Here is a 20,128-nt window from a genome sequence, read left to right as displayed (position 1 = left end):
GCTTCCCTGCCTGAGCCATTGCCACGGCTTTCCCTGTGAGCTTTGTTGCCAATAAAGCTGCTTATCCAGCCTGAAGCTTGGAGGGAATTATTACGAGCAGCTTTGATCACATCCCCTTGTCATTCAGTTATGGAGAAAAGAAGCACAGCAGAAGCTAAAAACGAGACAAGCCTGACAGCAGTTGGAGACAGGCACCTGAGAGAATCTAACAAGCAGGAGGAAAATCATCATCAATGAATTACGTTCCCTTGAATATCCAGGTATCTCACTGGAACTAAGAATGGCTTTTCTACAGAAAAATACACAAAACAAAGGCTGCAAGTCTTAATTACTCAGTGCCACCAGTCAACACCAGTTCTATTGTGTTTTAGCGTACTGTTATTGTTTGTGGTTTATACTGTTTTAATTGTTTTAATTTGCCTTTTGTTTTGTATTGCTATATTGTGTGTTGAGGCCTTGGCCTTTGTAAGCCGCATTGAGTCCTTCGGGAGATGCTAGCGGGGTACAAATAAAGTTTAATAATAATAACAACAATAATAATAATAATAACACAGGAATTCATGTCCTTCATGAACTCCATGGACCTGCCCCAAGTGACCTATTGATGGCCTTCATAAATAGGAGTCTAGTGTCTAGATCGAGGGAAGCCATGCTACCCCTCTCTCTTCTGACTTGATCGGCAGGTGATGAGAAACTCCTTTCTCTGTCCAAGATCCAGCATCTTTTGGAGAAAGCCACACAAGTACATATTACCAATGAAGAGGGACATTCCCGTAAGACCATTTAGCTTAGAGTCTAATATTACTTAGCCACACTACTGCTTTCCTAAATCTCTAGACTTGGATCCAGCTGTCAGCACTGTATACGTTCCTACAATGATGGGCAGGGGCACAGCCGATATTGTAAGAATAACGCTTGATTCTGCCCAAATTAACACACACCAGGGCATTTTGAAGCTACAGCACAATGGAGTGGGCCAATGGTGTCATTGGCATAGTTTAGTTCAATTCATTGGATGTAAAATAGACGCAATTGCAGATCATGACAAAACTATGCTTTCTGTGAGTGTAACAAAACCTTCAGTAGGAGCAACCTGACCCACATGTGCCTTAAATGCACTAATTTTCAAGCATTAAATTTGACAGACCAGTTCTGAGTCAAAGCTACTAAAAATACACATCATCCAAGCATACTTAGATGAACGTTCAATTAAAGAGATTACTCTGCATGGGAAAATGATGGGCGGCACACATTTGGTTCTAATCTTCCCAGCTGCTGAAAGCAAAAAACACCATTTTACAGGTTATGGGCTAAATCCAATTGTTAGTTCAAATTAAGTAGACCCATTGACTCAATAGGACTTACATTAGTGTTAATTTGACGAATCTCACCCATTCAACAGCTCTAATTTAGCTGGAACTAAACTACATTAGCTATAACCTTGTACTTTATTCAAAACTCTAAACAGCACAGCAATCCATACAAAACTCTTCTGGTCTATCTACTGATTCTCGGGCAGTTTGATAATTGCAATGTGGGTTTTCTGTGGAGGACAGTGAGTTAATTTCTCAGATTGTCCATTTGTAAACATATCATCCTTTCAAAAATGTTAGCTTGAAGCAAGGATGGAGAGTGTGACTCCCTTGATTCTGTCCAGCATAGGGTTAAGTCATTTTATGTTGATCATTTTATGATTGGAATGAAACAAACATTTGTCTAGTACCACCTACCATCCTTCAAATCCATTTCTCACACATTTCCAGGCAAAATGGACCCTAAGCATCAACCCCCCACAAGCTGGGGTGTACCAATGCAGTAGAAAAAACATAAACCATATGGATCTCTAAAATTCAGGAGGAGTGGGGGAGGCTGGTCTGCAAAGTACCCTCCCAGTTCCTCAAAACTCCCAACTCCCCCATTAAAAAGAAAAGAGAAACTTGCTCGATTTTAAAAAAGAAATGGAGCAATTTCTCTCAAAAACGGTGCTGAAAGCCCTTAAAAGGGAGGCAAACACATGAAACACACCCAACCCTGAAGAACCCGCCACTCCTCTTAACATATTTCTATTAGAATTCCTCTCAAAATGGCAGTCAAACGTGGACAGAGCAAAAACATGCAGAAATCCACATTTGCTCAGCACAGCAGTACAAAAAGTAGTGGATTGATTTGCTATAGTTGTCATTTTGGTCTCATAAGATAGCACACCAAATTTGATATCAAGCACCTGGATGTATATAGCATAACAGAGAGACAAACGTTTTAAATTACAGTACAGCTAGAAAAGAGACCTACCTGTCCACCTGGACTTCGACATCTTTTGTTTCCATCTTGTGTTGCAGATCTCCATTGACTTCCTCGTTGTTGCTCTTCAGAAGGTCCATGACTGGCTCGATCTCTTTTAGCAATTCACTGTTTTCGACACTGCCATTAACACAGAGATCAGAAACCTTCCCGGTTCCTTTGAGAGCGTCTCCAGGATCAGTGTTGGCAACCATCCCGTTGACGTGCACTGAGGTCTCATCTCCTGGTCCATTCTCTCGGATGCACCGAGAACTGACGGAGCCTCCCATTGTGTGGTCGGTACTTTCCTGTTTGCCTTTGACGTGGAGGCTTGGATCTGATGGAAGGCTGACCACGGTTGGAGTCACACACAGGGGCCTGGTCACACGGACAGTTTTGGGTGTCCCGTCACCGGTGAAGGTTGTCTCCAGGTGGGTGGTGAAACCCTCGGGGCCTCTTAAGATAAGGACAACATAGGTCTCCGAAGCAATGCTCCTCAGGACCTCCAGAGCAGTGTCATAGTTCATATCCACCAGGGGCCTCCCATTGACTGCTAGGATAATGTCTCCAGTTTGAATTAGACCGCTTTGTTCGGCTGCTCCTCCTCGGATTAAGTCAGAGATGATCACTGGTGGCTTGTTAATGCGTTCCTTCACCAGGAACCCAAGACCTCCAACCTTCCGCTTGAAAAGTTTTACTGAGATGACATTGGGCTGAATCTGTTGTACACTGAACACATTCTCTTCCATTGTAGTCCTTAAATCTTCCAGCTTTGTGACCAAGTGCGAACAATACACTGACGGTGTCTCAGTTGGTTTCCAGCTGAAACACCAGCCTCTAGAAATTAAGATGAGAGAGAGAGGAGGTCACTTTATTTACACTGGGTGACGATCCCTTCTCTGGGCTTTGGATGATGCACACTTTGAACCACGAATTTGTTCCTGGAGGTCATGAGTTCTTCACTTCACGTATACCTAACTCTTTTATCATTCTATGGCCTCCGTTCTGGAATGCAACAGAGCAAGCGGTCCTGTGTGGAATGCCAGGTGAACAGAAGGAGACATCTCCCACTAAATAAATAGCCAGGAAAGATTGAGCTTGCTCAACTCTGGAGGCTTTTGGCATTCACTTCACATCACTTTTACCTATAAGGGAGAATGGAGAGGGGAGAAAAAAAAACATAAAGAGACCCGGTTGGATGGAACAAAGTATCACCTCTGACAGATATCTATGAGAGCTGTGGGTTGCAAGAAAGACATACAAATACACTGGGATTTTTTTTGTGGCATTGCTTGGCTGATGTTGGTTTTGCTTGGATAATTTATTATCACTTTACATTATTCTATGTATGATTTTAGGAACCAAATTAATATTTAATGTCTAGTGCAGGTCTGTTCTCATCAGAAATAACTACTGTTATTTCACATGTGTAAAGGCCAGTCTAGCTAATCACCACACTTGTTTGGAAGCTACCTAAAACAATTGCCCTAAGCCTCAAATGACTTGAAGACACACAACAAAACAACAATCCTAAGTATCGTAACTATCTCACCAACCAAAAGCAGGCCCACACTTCCCATTGAAATACAGGTACATTTATGTTGGTTAAAACTGTTCTTCATTTTAAATATTGTATTACTCTTTCATGGTTTTTTTTGGCACTACAAATAAAGTATGTGCAATGTGAAATCCTGTGGCTGCTTCCTGCAGAATTCTGGGGCTTGGAGTTTTTTTTTTTTTTTGGGGGGGGGGGGGGGGTTTAACATGCTGAGCCAGAGTGGTCTCGGGGCACATAAAATGTGATTAGACACACAAAGGAATGCCCTTTCCATGACACACTGATGTGTATAAAATTACACGCATGCTGTAAAACCAAAGAGAGATATTATTTTCTGAAAATCTACATAAAAGTTCTTTGCTGAAATGGAAATGTATACACATTTGAAGTCAAGGCAATCTGGAGCCTTTCATGGAAATGGCGATTGGCAACATCCCTCCTAGCAGTCCTATTTATTGGGGTGCGCTTTGGCACATGAATGAATCCCTGTCAACCATGGTGGGCTTTGTGCAGAGCTGACCCAGCTGTACAGGGATTTCTAAACCTTCAACTATCTTCCTGCCCTTTCCTCACTTTCCTAGAAGTCAAGTGGTTCTCTTCTCCGTTTAATGATCCACCCAAAGTGTGACACAAAAAGAATGGACTGCAACATCTCTTGAGCTATTACGGACTTGGCTTGCTTTGTAGGCTCAATATAAAGAAAAGAAAAAAGAGGATTGGCGTGTGGGGGAAGAAGTCGAAGAGGGCCAACGGGCAAAGCCAGTAAAGTTGTGAAACCATTCCTGTCTGCACAATTGGATTTGTCACCATATTTTGGACAGTAAAGGGAAAAGCGCTTTTCACAGTTTTGAATTAGAGTTTTAAGAAGTGACAGTGTGATCGAACTCACAATGCCTGAGAGCTGAGAAAAGGGCTTTAGTTTAATGGTCATCTGTGCAATAACCATGAAGGGATTGGACAGGTAGAAAGAAAAATGACTCTCGGCCTCAATTCGTCATCTCCAAACAAGGCTCTGTGGTGTTGTTCACATTGGAAAAAAAGAAACCATAAATCACTTTGTGCATACAAACATACATACATACATACATACATACATCTGGATTGTGTATATGGAGCAGTCTAGACACTTGAACTACTTATTGTACAAATGTTAAGTATCAGCATCAGAAGGAGCAATAATAATAACTAACTACACCTGCTTACAGTCTCCACTATAGATGCTACTCACTATCTGTTAAATGGAGGTGTGCTAATGCTAATATACTGATATGCGAGTATCCATACACAAACTGTTTTAATTTTAAAAGAACATAAAAAATGCCACTTGGGAAAGAGCCAGTTTCAGCCTTGCAGCCTGGAGAGATGGCCACACGCTTAAATGTCTGGCTTTTCTGTAAAGCCATGTAATAAAAGGCAAGGTTTTTTGAACTGGGTTAAAGCCTTAAAATGCCACTGCAAATAAATGGCTATGGTTCTGGGGCGTCACGACAAGAGACCCTACGAGGCGAGTATGGTTTTGTTTTAAAAAATCTGTGTAGATAAACTCTGGTCTCCCCATTGGCAGGGGAATAGTAATACCAACACAATACCTCGGAAAGAGCAGAACACACAGCAATGCACTGTAATCCTCTGGGAAGTCTTTTCAACTTCCAAGTGCATTCTGAACAGAATCATTCCATTGAGCAAAAGGGTCAACCCATGTCACCACTTGAAAGATAACTTAATTTTCTATCCGTCACACAAAATACATCCTTCTGAGGGTAACACTGCTCTGAAATGTGGTGGGGATGCATCCCAGGAAGGGTGAATACTTGATGGTATGCTCTCCAAAATGTAAATAAGTACCAAAGGGGTACTGCTAAACATTTAGTAGGATAAATACGAGCTGGAACCAAAAGAGATTTAGTCTGAAACAGGATGACATCAAGAAAGAGGCAAAATGCATCTCCGAAGGTAAAGCAAGGGACCCACATAAGTAAAGATACAAGCATCTGCACTGAGTAATATACAAAGTACAGAGCAAATATAGAAATAAGAAACACAATGAATGTCCTCTTAGTGGGGCCAACTGTGAAGACGGCCCAATCCAGAAGTTGGCATCTCAATATTTTGGACTCTGTCCTTCTTTCCCAAATTGCCGGTGGGCTTCCTATCGGCAGCAGACCAGCCACTGGATCGGAGAGGCCTTTCACCAGATCCTCCTCCCCTTCTCTATGACACCCACTTTCCTCCACTTGGTTGCATTCCAGATTCACACTCCCATGAAGAGGAGCTCTGACAATTTGTCAGAAGGGCCCCCCTAAAAGAGCCCCCAAGCCAAAGCCCTGTTGCAAATCCTCCCTCCTGTCTTCCAGCCTTATTAGGGGCCCCGGTTAATGGGACGGCAGGTATCATTACCAACGGGCTCAGCCTCAAATGAGGAGGCAGCGCGCAGGGGAGTGACAGGACAGCCAGACCCAAATCAAGAAACTTGCTTGTCAACACGGCGGTCATTAGGCTGTTTTGCCAGACATATCGCCCCATTAGAGCCCATCACATGTCAGCTCACTGAAACCCCTTAAAACAATTCTTAGGGAAATGTCAAGAGGCAGATGAGAAGCCTCTCCGCTTTCCAGCCTAGCAAACACTCTCCAAAGGCAAAGCCCGGAGGAAGAGCTCTCTGATTCTGTGCCTGCTGAAGGCACAATGTGATTCAGCTCCTTATACCCAGGTGCTCTCTGACAATAACACTCACAATGGGTTACCGAGGGAGAGAAGTTGGAGAGAAGGGCCTCCCCAGATACAGGCAAGCAGCCAGTTTGCAAAGCCGTGTTAGTCTCTTGCAGACTAAAGGAAGAAGAGGGAAAAGCAATAGGAATGTGACCGCACTTTTAAGACTTACTGGCTTTTAATTTAATTTGAAGTTTGTGGATACAAACACATTTCTTCAGATGTAGAGACCACTTTGTACTGTATCGAATCAGTACAGCACAGCACAGGGCAGTTTTATTACAGTCCATAGACCCATCAGTGAACAAACAGTCGTTAATAAATCCCCTCATCTCAGGAGAAGTACATTGTTCAAGATTACTATACATGGTTTCAAGTAATACCGCTATCTGAGGTTAGTTTCTTTCTCAGCCTTGTTGCCACTGCAAGGAATTTTGTCCCTATGAGGGTCACCCTGTGGCACTTGTCCTCTAAAAGGTATCTCACAATCCCGTGGGGGATGGCTGGTCATGCGGGACACAACTGGATATAAAAATTGGCTACGTTGCACTGCAATCAAATGTGTTCTAGTGTTTCTACTTCATTTCCCTCACAGGGGCATAGTCTTTGGGAGTAAGGGATTCCAGGCAGTCTGCCTCTTAGTGGCATTGAGATCGCCAGGGCTGTATCTAAAGAAGTTTACAGGGGTTCTTGGTCTTGCCTTCCAAAATGTAGCACTGCATTTGTTGCAGTTAGCCTGGAACAGCAAAGAATGGTACACTGGACTGATAAGACACTTGTACAACACAACAAGATATGCCAACGGTCTGCGACACCTCAGCCTTTGGGGAGAGGGATGTTTAGGGCATTGCTAGATGGAATTTTAGGGACATCTGGGTCCCTAAAATCTACTATGTTCGACAGCGACATTGGTACAATTCCAACGCAAATGATCCCCCCCTAAAAGAGGGTGGTGGAAAACAGTCATCAGGCTGCTTTGATGGGTAATGCCTCTATTTACATATGAAAGAGGAAGCAGTCAGTCACTCCCACACATTTTAAGAAAAACTTGCTGACAGTTTCCAGAAGAACTGACATTCCTAAATGGAGACTAGATGACACCTCCAGAGGCAAGTGGATGCTGCTCATTCAGTGATGGCCCGTCACAATACGCAGTGCAGCGCAGTGACGTCAAATGATGAACCAGCTAGGTGGCTGGTGTTTGAAAGGATTGCATTGAAAGCCATGCAGGCAATTGGAACGGGATGGCCCTTGTGCTCTCGTCCAACTCTATGAATCGGATTCTACCCCGTCCGGCTTTTGACGGCTTGTGCTTGTCATGATATGGCTTAGTCACTAGAGGGCATTGGGCTTAATCATAGCTCACTGGAGTCAGCAATTTCCTACACTCGATGGCTATGGGCCCTTCTTTGCAGAAGAAACTTTGCTCTTAGACAGACATGGTTAACTGCTTGTGAGACCTCGAGGAATTAAGGGAAAGAGAAGGTTGAAAAATGACATGCTAGCCATGTTTACATATTTGAAAAAATATTGCATTGAAGATGAGGCGGTTTTGTTTCTTGCTGCTCTACAGACAAGAATACGGAGCAATGGATTTAAATTGCAGGAAAAAAGATCCCACCTAAACATTAGGAAGAACTTTTTGACAGTCAGAGCTGTTCGGATGTAGAATACGCTGAGTCCAGTGGAGTCTCCTTCCTTTTTGGGAGGCTTTTAAGCAGAAGCTGGATGGCCATTTGTCAGGAGGGCTTTGATTGTGTCTTCCTCCACAGCAGAGGCGGGTTGACTGGATGCATTTTGAGGTCCAACTTTAGGATACTATGAATCCCAGTCAGATTCCCCCCCCCCCCCCACCTTTGAATCTAGCAAGTTCACTCACTTCATGCAAGTCTCTAAAACGACACCAAACAAACTGAAACAAAACAAAGCAAAAAATAAAATGAAATAAAATCTTTTTGAGAGATTTGAGTTGTGTGGAAATGTTGATGGATTCTGAAACATTGCAAATCCCAAAAGCGAAGCTCAACAGAGAGGAAAACAAGATGTTTTCGGGAGATGAACCAGGACACTTAAGTACAGAAGGAGGGACGAAGTCTCGAAGGGCAATGGAAGACTCGTGTTGAAAAGTGCCGCTCCCGCAGCAAAACTGGGGCTATTCGACTGTACATGTCAGGACTGAACAGGTTGTTCCCAGGCCTGGCAAATGGATTTGCAGAGGGAGAGGGGAGCCACATAACTACTTGTGGAAATAGCATTGTTAATGTGACTGGAAAATTAGGTAAGCTGCCTGTTAATGGATCCCCAGTGACCGGTAGGAGCAGAATTGTCGTCAGCAGCCAGCATCCTTTGGCCCCCAAGACCTGTGTCTCTTCTATCCAGCCCATCTAAATATGCCAGGTAGTCCATCCCTTGGCAGTATAGGGATTCCCAGCCAAAGCTTCCCCGAGAGGCAGCCATTCCAATGAAAGACTGCTCATCACATTGTTCTCCTTCTGTGAATGAAAACCTTCCTGGTCCAACAGGCTTTCTGGAACTGACTGCACGGACTTTTCACAGTGTGGTGTTTTGCTATCTTTTATCTGATCACCAGTTTTTCTCAAGAAGGAACAACTTTTTTTTACCGATTTCAGTTACCCCAAGCAAACACTCTTCCAAGGCTTGGTGATATTGCTTCAAAGCAAAGTGGTGTAGAACATTATTATCTAGAACAAATAACATCAAACATGAAATGCCATACCATTGTGGCATTCTGGTCAAGCGACAATGATAGGCTCTACAGTTCAGATGTAGATGCCCAGAATAACTGTTGTTAACAATTACTTCCAACTCACCGACAGTCAAGTCAAAGCTCGACGTCCCCATTATTATCCCAGGGGAAAGGAAATGGCTGCATTTCAAGAGTGAAAGCCAAGTCCAGGGAAGCGTTTCGCAAGGAGATGACATGCATTTGGAGTGCAGCAGAGTGCGTAAGTCTGGACTATGTTGGTTTGAACATTAACAAACCCCAAAGACAGAGTTTTGTCAGTGGGTGGGAAACCACTAGGTTTGGATTTTAAAAGTATGCCCCAGAACAACCTCTCCGACCCAAATGCCTGGATTACATCAGTCTACATGGCCCTATAATTCAGATCAATGGGATTAATCCACATTCTGGATTTTAGGGCAGTGAAGATCCAGCCTAAAAGTTGACAAATAACTTCCAGCCCTCTTGGCTCTCCTTTTGAAAGGTTAATTTTCTTTAAACTAGGATAAGGCTAGAAAGCAATTCAGATAGAGACCCTCCTATCACAAAAGGAGGGCTGTCTTCTGTGCGTGTGTACACACCACATACATACATACATACATACATACATACATACATACATACATATGTAGAGAGGACACTGGGCTACCCTAGAGCTAATTGGAAGCCGATCACCGTCAGGATCTGCATCAGCTTCTCAAAGTGCCCCCGACCTCACGGAACAAAGTGTCTTCTGCCTCCTACCTCCGTAATAGCCTTTCCCCAAAGTCAATTCTCTCTCCTTCCCCATCCGTCTTGTCTAGTTTAATGGCATTCATTTTTACGAGCCAGATTTAAAACGCTCGCTATTGTCTCGCTTAATCAGTTTTCACGGGATTTATACTGTTAGACAAAGAGCCCCTGAGGCTGATGGATTTGTACCGGTTTAATGTCGTTTTTTTAAAAACACACACTCACACAAGTTGAGTGGATCTGAGGAAGGGCAACGGTATGCAAACATATGCAGAGTTAGCTTTGCATTGAGATCTGAAAATGGAGCATGGAAATGACTCACTGACAGCCGTCTGTCCTCCTGCCAGCTTCACTTTCAAGACCAAGGGAGATGAAGTCTCATCGTAGGACTGGTGCTGTGTCAGTGCTTTTGGTCCTTTAGACACACACACAACACACAGGGGCTCTTGCCTGACTGTAAGAAAACCCCGCATTCCGCTTTGGGAAACTGCTCCTTCTTGGTAGTTGACTTATCCATCACGGTGTGTTTTTCTTTTTCAAAAAGGTCTGTGTGAGCCAGTGACTTTTCTTGACAGTTCTACAAGGCTGACTTCCTTCTTTATGGGTCAGTGATACAGAAGATGTTTTCTTGTCCCGTCTTCTCTGTCTCCGTTCTATAAAATGTCAGCATCAGCTTCACCAACAAACAAACAAAGCAGGAAACCAAAGTCCAGGTTTATCAATCAGCGACACATTTTTTGCTTTCCAAGCATATAGTGTGCTTTTGCTTTTGGAACGTCAAAATCAACCTGAAATGCCAGAAGCCTGCCATGGAATATGATTTCTGAGGCAGAGCCTGGTGGCTCTCAGTGAAAACTTGAGAACAGCATTTTTAAAAAAAAAGATATGCAAGTTTGTCATTCTTATTATAATTGCAAAGAAATATTGTGATTAATACACTCCGTGTGCTCTTTGCTCTAGAGGGGAATAGGAGACAACATAGGGACTATTTCAGATGGTTCTGAACTCCTCATAGAAGTGTGAAAGTATAATCTGTTAGGAGCACAAATGCCTTTATTATGAGGGAGGGGAATGCAAGGTTTTGAATCATATAAAGTATCAGGCATAGTGAAAAGGAAAGAAATTTGTAATAATTTCAAATGCTTCCAGACTCGTAGAGTCCCCTGAAAGATGTTAAGGAACTTACGTTAGATCTCAAAGATTCCAAAACAAACCCAGAGGGTGCTTCTCCCCAATGCTTCCTCTTCATCCTGGAAAGAAGTGACAAGTGGAGTGCCATCAGCAGGGGTCCGTCTTGGGTCTGGTTCTCTTCAGGATCTTCATTAATGACTTATGGAGGGCTAGCAGGCATGGTCATCAAGTTTGCAGACTGGACCAGATTGGGAGGGAGAGCCAATACTCCAGAAGACAGGAGCAGAGGAAGGGAAGTCCAGCAGGGACAAATGCAAGATACTCCACTTATGCACAAAAAATGAAATGCAAAGATACAGAATAATGCCTGGCTCAACAGCAGTATGTGTGAAAAAGATCTTAAGAGTCCTTGTGGACAGCAAGGTGAACATGAGCCAACAATGTGATGCGGCGGCTTAAAAAGCCAATGGTATTTTGGCCTGCATAAATAGGAGTCTAGTGCCTAGATCCAGGGAAGTCATGCTATCCCTCTGTTTGGCTTTGGTCAGACCACACCTGGAATCACACTGTGTTTAATTCTGCGCACTGCAATTCAATGGAGATATTGAGAAGTTGGAATGTGTCCAGAGGAGGGTGACTCAAATGATCAAGGGTCTGGAGAACAAGCCCTATGAGGAGTGGCTTCAAGAGCTGGGCATGTTTAGCCTGCAGAAGAGAAGGCTGAGAGGAGACATGATGAGGGCCATGTACCAAGAGGTGGGGGGAAGTCATAGGGAGGAGGGAGCAAGCTTTTTTCTGCTGCCCTGGAGACTAGGATGCAAAGGAACAATGGCTTCAAACTTCAGGAAAGGAGATTCCACCTGAACATGAGGAAGAACTTCCTGACTGTGAGAGAGAGCTGTTCAGCAGTGGAACTCTCTCTCTGTCCTGGAGTGTGGTAGAGGCTCCTTCTTTGGAGGCTTTGAAACAAAGGCTGGATGGCCATCTGTCAAGGGTGCTTTGAATACAATTTTCCTGCTTCTTGGCAGGGGGTAGGACTGGATGGTCCATGAGGTATCTTCCAAATCTAGGATTCTATGAAAAGAAATTTGAATTGCTGTTCAGGTTTTGGTTCAGTTTCACAGCAGAAACACGATCTCAGATTTCTCTGGATGATCTAACTTGACATCTTGGTATCTTCAGCCTTATCCAGATGCTGGCTGGACCAAAGAGTGGTTTTCCCAAGTTCTGCCCCAAATGTCATAGCAATGTGGGCAGACTCTATATTTATGGGGCCCACTTCAAGATCCTGAAATCTTGAAACTGGAGCTTTCATGTGCAAGAGATACATATTGGATGACAGAATTCTGAAGCCTGACATCTGTTGTTTTGTGCCAGAACTGAACAGTGCATAAAGCCGCACGTGGCCACCCCTCCCCTCCTTCCTTTCATCCCTATAAAGCACCGCATATGTATGTGTCGTTATTTGTTATTTGTTCTGTTGTTAAAACAAGTTGGAACCACAAATGCCTTTCTGAACTATTGCAGATCATACAGAACGATGCCAGTAGATCATTGTTCTGCAGGGAGAGGCGAAAAATTCATTTTGGTTCACTTTTAACAGAATTCATCTAATCTGCACCTTCTCAAAGAGGATCACCATCTCAAATACAATGCTGTTTAGGCCACAACAGTGTATGCTCCGAAACCTGCCCCTGAAAAGACCCGCTTCTATGCAGAGCAAGAGAGGAGCTCATACAGATCCAGTAGAATAACCGGATCTGAGAAGCTGAATCCGCTGGGGGTTTGCCGATTTGCACGCCCCGAACGATGTCTGCCCACGCCTGGCCTCCTGCTTCTTAAGAAGCGTGGCATTGGGAGATACGCATGAGCAAGTCTACAAGCAGCAGCCTTCTGACCTGGAAACCTATATTCTTAATCCCAGATGTGTGCATCTGGCAGGGAGAGCGTAGTAGCGAGGATGACTTGGGGAAAAGGAAAAGCGTTTCTCACCAACTCAGACAGACCCTCCATTCCAGCTTCAGACCGAACCCACAGATTTGTGGTGCTCAGCTCTTGGGCTGAGGTTAAGCCCCACTTCTATTACCCTACAAGTCGGACTATTTACAGAACAGCAGGAGACAGAGCAGCAAAGCAGCAGGGGAGCAATTACAAACGCATGCCCACTTCCGAAGACAAACTGCCCCCCTGCTTGGTTTCCTAAGGGAAGGGGTTTGAAACTAATGTAAAAGTAGTCAATTGTTTTCATAAGTGACCTAAAAACATCTTCCACTGGGAAAACATGCTGTTGTTATCTGTGGTAAGGAAAGTGCACAAAATCCCGTTTGGAGCAGAACTTACATTCTAGCCAATAGACCTTTCTCCCGCTGCCCCATGCTTTTGATTTATAGATGATGAAAAGATAAGATTTTATGGAGATGTAGAAAAAACATTGCACAAATGTGCATAGAAACAAATGCAAAGGACAGAAGAAACACGGAGAAAACTGGTATTTGTGACTCTCTCCAACGACCAAACCACAAACCAGTGAAACCATCAACACCTGTATCGAAATAGGTTAGCTCTGTTAATTTATAATATGCTCCAGAACAGGCATGGGCAAACTTGGGCCCTCCAGATATTTTGGACTTCAACTCTCACAATTCCTAACAGCCTCAGGACCCCTCCTTTTCCCCCTCAGCCATTTAAGCGGAAAAAGAAAGGGAAAAGGAAAAGGAAGGGCCTGAGGCTGTTAGGAATTGTGAGAGTTGAAGTCCAAAACACCTGGAGGGAGGACCAAAGTTTGCCCATGCTTACTTCAGAACAACCTGAATCTAAGTAAGCCAGCTACCATAAATTTGCTTTTGATCAGTTACATCTAGCTTGTGGACTTCAGCCCTACAAAAGAGTACAGCATCACTAGTTTTGTTAATTCATTAGCCTGCCTGTGGATGAATCAAACCAAAATGATGGTAGTTCTTTAGACACTGTTTCAAGCCACCATCTCTGAAATATTGATTTCTCTTGCGCTTAGGTAGAAAGCCATTTCTAAGACATAAGCTGCAAACATCTTGCGCCTCAAAATTGTCAACGGCTGTCTGTGCAGTTTGCCAAAAATTAATTTCAAAAATGTGCAAAGGAGTAGTAGGTTCATGCATCTCTCTGTCACAGAAAGGAAAAATGGCTTTCAAGAGCCCAAGGCCTTCAACATATTTTAATAAGGCCGCTGCCACTTCCATTCCATTTATTCCATAAAGAATGTGAGGGCCTCCTGAAGTCTAATACCAAAACCTGTTTTCATTAAATAGTCAATTTCAACTCTACCTGAGCCAAACTAATGTTCTTGTTAGAGCTGGACCAAGCCATATAAATTTTATCGAGATCAATTTGCAGAGCCAAATGGAGCTCGACTGGAGGCCCCCAAACTGACAAATGAAATGAAAGTGGTGCAACCGTAGCTTTGCCTCTCTCCACTGGAGAGAGAAAAACTCAGCAAAAAGCACAACAGAAGAAGAGGGTGGGCCGGGGGGATAAATAAGAAAAGTGCCACCGGAGAGATAGCTTGGACATTCAATCATGGAAGAAGTCGGGAAACACGGTCCCATTTAAGAAGACTTACCATTCCGGCAAACTTGAGTCAAGCCAGAAGCAGAAATGCCTACGGAAGAGTCTTTCAACATTGCAGGGAACCGGGCCCGTGCATTAATTGGGAGAGAAATCTAGATTTACTCACTCGCCAGCCCTCAGGAAACTCGCTCGTGAAATGTTCCTAATATAATGAGCTTACGACAAAAAGAAGCCTAATTAAGACGCAAATTGATAATAAACTTGATTGTTCATAAAGGATGATTCAGAGCTACTCAAATCCTTTGTGAAAGAACACCAGAACGTAGACATAGATAACCAGTTCTTTGGATGCCTGTTCCACCAGTATCTGGAAGAGATGGACCTAGCCCATCCCTTGCTTTCCTAACCTCCATCACCCCAATCAGGGCCAATCAGCACCAGCCCTCCAATTAGGCAAAGAGAGGCAAGGAGCTCGGGCAACAGCTGCTGGGGGAGAGAAGCAGCTCCTCCAGTCCCGCTCGCTCACTCGCAGCAGCAGCAGCCCCTCTCATTGAGAAGACAGAGCTGCCCAGAGCCCTGGCCGGTCTTCCCCAAACTCGCCTTCTGCCTCAGGGTGCTGGAAAACACCCACCTGTCACGACTCCTGTCACGACTCGTTGGGACAACTACCCATTGGGATAGCTTTTGTAAATGGAGCAAGGGCTGTTGTCTTGTCCTCGCGCCAGGCAGCAAAATGTCCAGCTCTTTGACCAAGGATTGGAAATTACGGAAACTCTACTCCCAAACAAGTTAGGAAAGGCTCCTCTCCACTGGATCATACTTACTGCAACCCACCAAAACCAGTGGGGTTTAAGTCAGTCATAACTAACCAAAGTCCACCTAAGTTCAATTTATTTCAATGAGTAGCCACCCTGAGTCCCAATGGAGAGATGGGGTGGGATATAAATAAGGTTTGTTGTTGTTGTAAACTGTAAATGTAACAAAAACTGGATCCAACCTGGGGCTTTGAGATGCGTGAACAGTCCTTGCTGCACCAGGTCCCAAGCAGCCTGACCAACTGCAAATCTTGTTAGCTGCTAAGCCTGAAACCCCCTTTTCAAAAACCAAACGGTTGCATTACAATAATGGGACACTAATGAACGTAAATGCATTATTGGTGCTATGAGATGATTTGCCATTCGTCGTAACCCAACTGCCTGTGTTTGTTAATTAGCAGCCAGCTTGGCAGCCATTTTCCCAATCGCTTTCCACAGACCGTATTTGTAGAATTGAGAGAAAAAGACATCTCAAATGCACATCGACAACAGCTTTATAGGAAGCCTTGCTTTACATTGTACTATGCTACTCCCCGCCCCAAGAAGAGGATTGCCTTTAAGGGCAAGAGAGTCCCAGCAGGCCCTAAGCCACGGGGGCAAAACCCGTGGTCCTCCAGAGGTTGTCCAGCTGCAGCTCCCACCGGCTCCAGCCCCCACCGCCAATGGGCAGGACGGCAGGAGCTGGAAGGCAGGCCCAGGAAGACCACAGATGCCCCAGTCTCTGCTCTAAGAGAAGAGGCAAGATTTAGAGATGGCTGCTGCTGGAAGAACACTCCACCAGCAAGAAGAGCAGCAGCAGCCGCAGGAAACACCCCCGTGCCTCACCTTTGACGTTGCCACCTCTTCCACATGCCAACGTTAGACGGGGCCACAGCCAGACTGGTCCGGTGCACCGGAGACGCAAACTCCGACAAACAGGTGGGAGAAATCACTTTGATTCCATGAAGACACCAGCGTGTGGGCAGATCTATTTTTAGGAGCCCTGTGTGTTTATTTACAGCATTGCGAGAGCCCCGGTAATCCACATCTGCTGGATTTAATGCATAGATGCAAGAAGCATGGCACGGCGAATGTTGTGGATATGGCTTTTTGCTCCAAACGGGGGGAAATGCCCTCCTTTACTTGGCATAAAACATATATCAAACAATATGGGGAGAGGGAGGGGCCGCGCACATGCAAGCAGAGCTAAATATAGTTGTTTGCAGCCAGACTTTTTGCCAGATTTGCTGAACTCTTATAAATAATCAGCATTCACCCTGAAAGGCAGCATATTGTGTAAGAAAGAATAGGCTTACAAAAGAAGAGGAATGTGCGTGTGGGCAGAGTTTGAACTGAACTCTGCCTGGGAAGGTCTCAATCCACTTTGCTTTCTACTGGGCTGCTTCTCTAGGAAAGTTCAGCTCCAACCACTCCAGGAGGACTTTCAACAAGTTCCAAGCATCCCCCCCCCCCCGCCCCGTAATGCAGGACTTAAATAGTAAGTCTATGTGAGGCCATGGACCATAGGTTTGTTCTTGTTGGACCACTGGTGTTCCACAGACCACAAACTGGGAACCACTGCCATACACTGCCAGCAATGTAGCTTCCAAGAGATTCTCCCTGATGGAATGTGGCTTTTTGCATTGAAAGGGTTGCCTACCCCGCCTTCCAGAAAAACTCCATGTCTCCATAACGTTTTCGGTCGCATTCCAATCCCCAAACCTGCTAGAATTGTATGATGCAGAGAGCCAAGTTCTGTGCACTCTTGCCACCAGAAATAGTCAGGCCCTTAGGGGATCCTGCAAAACAATGACCCACTTCTGTTTGTAGGAGAAATTATACTTAGGGTGGAACTATGCACTAACAAAAGATACATTTTCCCAACACATCTGTTCTGACTAACATGAACATAGAGGAAATTTCCAGGGGATGAGCTAACAAGATTGCAGGAGAAGTCTGCAGGGATGAGGAACTTGCTTGATACTTTTCTGCCTTTCTAAGCAACACCTAGTACCATGCACAAATGAGTAAGTCCCAGTTCAAAGCAGAAGTGGTATAACAGAATAGAGGTGGTAACACTGGCAAGGAGAAATGTGAAGCTTACGAAGGAATAAACTTCCCTACCACCTGTTATTTCTTTCTGGCATATCCCTCCTTACCCTTTTACTCGGTGGTTGATGTAATGAGGCTTGCATGGGGCTAGGAATAGCGACAGTATCACCGGAAGCTGAAGTTGTGGGTCCACTGCCACTCTTCAGAGGTTGCTGGTCATCTGACCTCTCACCATCAAGCATCTCCTAGCAATGATGAGGGTGAGAGATGGAGTAAAGCTCACCCATCTAGAAAACGGAGTAAACAATGTGGCAGCACTGTCCAAAAAAGAAAGTGGAGGGGCTAACCAAGGGTACACAACATGGAAGTGGTCTCGACTGGAGAACTCCCTATACACTCGCAATGTGCAGTTCGGTCTCCAGTCACATGCAAAGCCATCAAGTAACAAATGCACACATGGGAACCAACCCTTGGCACAGTGGGTCCTCTCTCTGTACAGGCAACTAATAACCCTTTCAGAATCTGCATTCTCTTCCAAATGTAAGGCATGGCTCTGCCCGCACTTGCACAATGGCCAAGTAAAATTGAATTTCAGCCTCACCCCAGTAATTCTGGGTGCCAGCCAGAAACAAGGTGCGGCGTGAAGGTGAAACTGGACAAAACTACCCAAAAGAATTTGAGATCCATTTCCCCCTGCAGTTCCTTCTCATCTGGGTGCATCATTTTCAGGATGTAAGAAAGTAAGGTTTGTAAAGCCTATGAAGCTTCCAAGATGTGGTCTGAAGTATCCGACCAGAACGTCTTCCACTATCTTTCATAGTTGTTTGTGGAGGGTGAATTAAACCTCCTCCAACCTGAAATGTCTTGAAATACTTGTGATGTATTTGTTTTCTTTCTACTGTTTTAACTGCTCACCCCAATGCACTGCCCATAGCCTTTCAGGCAGTCTTGCAAGTGGAAAGGAGAGGGCTTTCTCCTCAATTCATGACAAAAAAATCGCACTGATTGTAGCCTCTACAGGTAGTAATGCACCCATTATATAGGTTGCAGGGCTCCTATCACTATTTTAACATGTAAAAATGCCAATCAATCATTCAAATCAGTAGTGGGCATCTGACTATTTTACTTTTTGTTGCTGGTTTTTTTTTTTGCATTCAAGGGAATCTATGCAGGCTCTGGCTAGAACTGCAACTGTCTATGAGTATGTGGCTCAAACAGGGTCACTGAAAACAAGAGGAAAGTATCCACCTGCTCAAAAGTACTTCCCAAAAATAATCAGAAAAAATGATCCCAATGGGAGAACCACTATAAAATGCTGAGCTCCCCTAAAGCATGGGTGAGAAATGACCTGCAGTCTTCAAGTCAAATCCAGACACGGCACTGTTTACATCTTTAGTGTTTTAAAAAATTAATAGCTCACATGGCAGTGGCAGACAGAAGAACCATATCAAGTTCACAAAACAGCACAGGATGTCTTTAACCCTTTGTCCCCTTTGTTTCCTCCCATTGCAAGCATAGGATCCTTCAGATGAAGCTCAGGGTGAGTGCGCAATGGTTTACAATCTCAGGTCTCTTCTGCTGGCTATTAAACCAAACAGGTACACAAAGACTAAAAAAGCGAGTGATGTCACATCTCCTTCAGCTCAAAGGTGATGGGTGAGCTCTGTTTTGTGATGCCATCAAAGCAGTGACCATTTCTACCTGTGGGCTCCAACATGAGGAAGCCATAAGACCACAGAGACACAGGAGATAGAAGGAGAGAGTGCTACGCTGGAGGGCAGGAAGCAAAGCCTTGGTGTCTTCTCAGGCTGGAGACACAGCGGCATTGTGGGCACAACTGGACTGAGATTTGGAGATTGGGATCTAATTCCCACTAAGCCATGAAGCCCACTGGCTAGCATAGGGCCAGTCATTCTCCCTCTTTCAGCCTGGATGACCTCCCAAGTTTGTTGGGAGGGTAAAGGAAAGAGAAGGGGACTTCACCAGTGAGAAGCAAGCACAGACACATGGCTTGAGCGTTGTATTAGGACACTGGGTGACTGGGGTTCGAATCCCCACTCAGCCATGGAAGCACATTCAGTGCATTCTCTCAGAATCAGAGGAATAATTTATATTAACTTTATTTTTATCCTGACTTTTTCATGATATAGGAACTCAGGAAAGACAAAGGAATTCTGCTGAGAAAACCCTGTGATGGTTGTCACCTTAGGGTCACCACAAGTCAGAAACGACCTGAAGGCATGCAACAACATCTTCCATAAATGCCTATAATGCTTTGGTCTTCTTCAAGACTCATCTAGAGTAGACTCACTACTACTCTATGAATGGTGAGCAGCCATTGAATGGGATTTGGCTGCTCACCACTCATATAAGTCCCATTCATTCCAATAGATCTAACTGACGGAATCCTAAAATCAAATGCAGACGTTTCATATTTTCTGTCCCCACTGAAATGTCCACATAGCTTTTTGATCCACAGTAACAGACATTATATGAAAAGAAAGGCAAAGAATGTATAATTTGTACCAAATGAGTGCTATTTACCCCACTTCTCCATTGGAACTGGCAATATCTAGCATTTGA

The 20,128-nt window shown here is 44.4% G+C and overlaps 1 protein-coding gene across 2 annotated transcripts in view; it reads right to left on the bottom strand.

The window, feature by feature from the left end:
* Positions 1-20,128, bottom strand: part of nos1 (nitric oxide synthase 1) — a 116,675-nt gene that overhangs the window by 52,660 nt on the left and 43,887 nt on the right. For both annotated transcript variants that reach the window (XM_008113724.3, XM_003222783.4), the window contains one exon: positions 2,293-3,425. In XM_008113724.3, the coding sequence (XP_008111931.2) occupies positions 2,293-3,029 (737 nt within the window). In that variant the 5' untranslated portion in view covers positions 3,030-3,425. The remainder of the gene's footprint in view (positions 1-2,292; positions 3,426-20,128) is intronic.

Source organism: Anolis carolinensis, chromosome X, assembly GCF_035594765.1.
Source record: "Anolis carolinensis isolate JA03-04 chromosome X, rAnoCar3.1.pri, whole genome shotgun sequence".
Classification (NCBI taxonomy): domain Eukaryota; kingdom Metazoa; phylum Chordata; class Lepidosauria; order Squamata; family Dactyloidae; genus Anolis; species Anolis carolinensis.
This window is presented reverse-complemented; position numbering and strand designations above follow the sequence as displayed.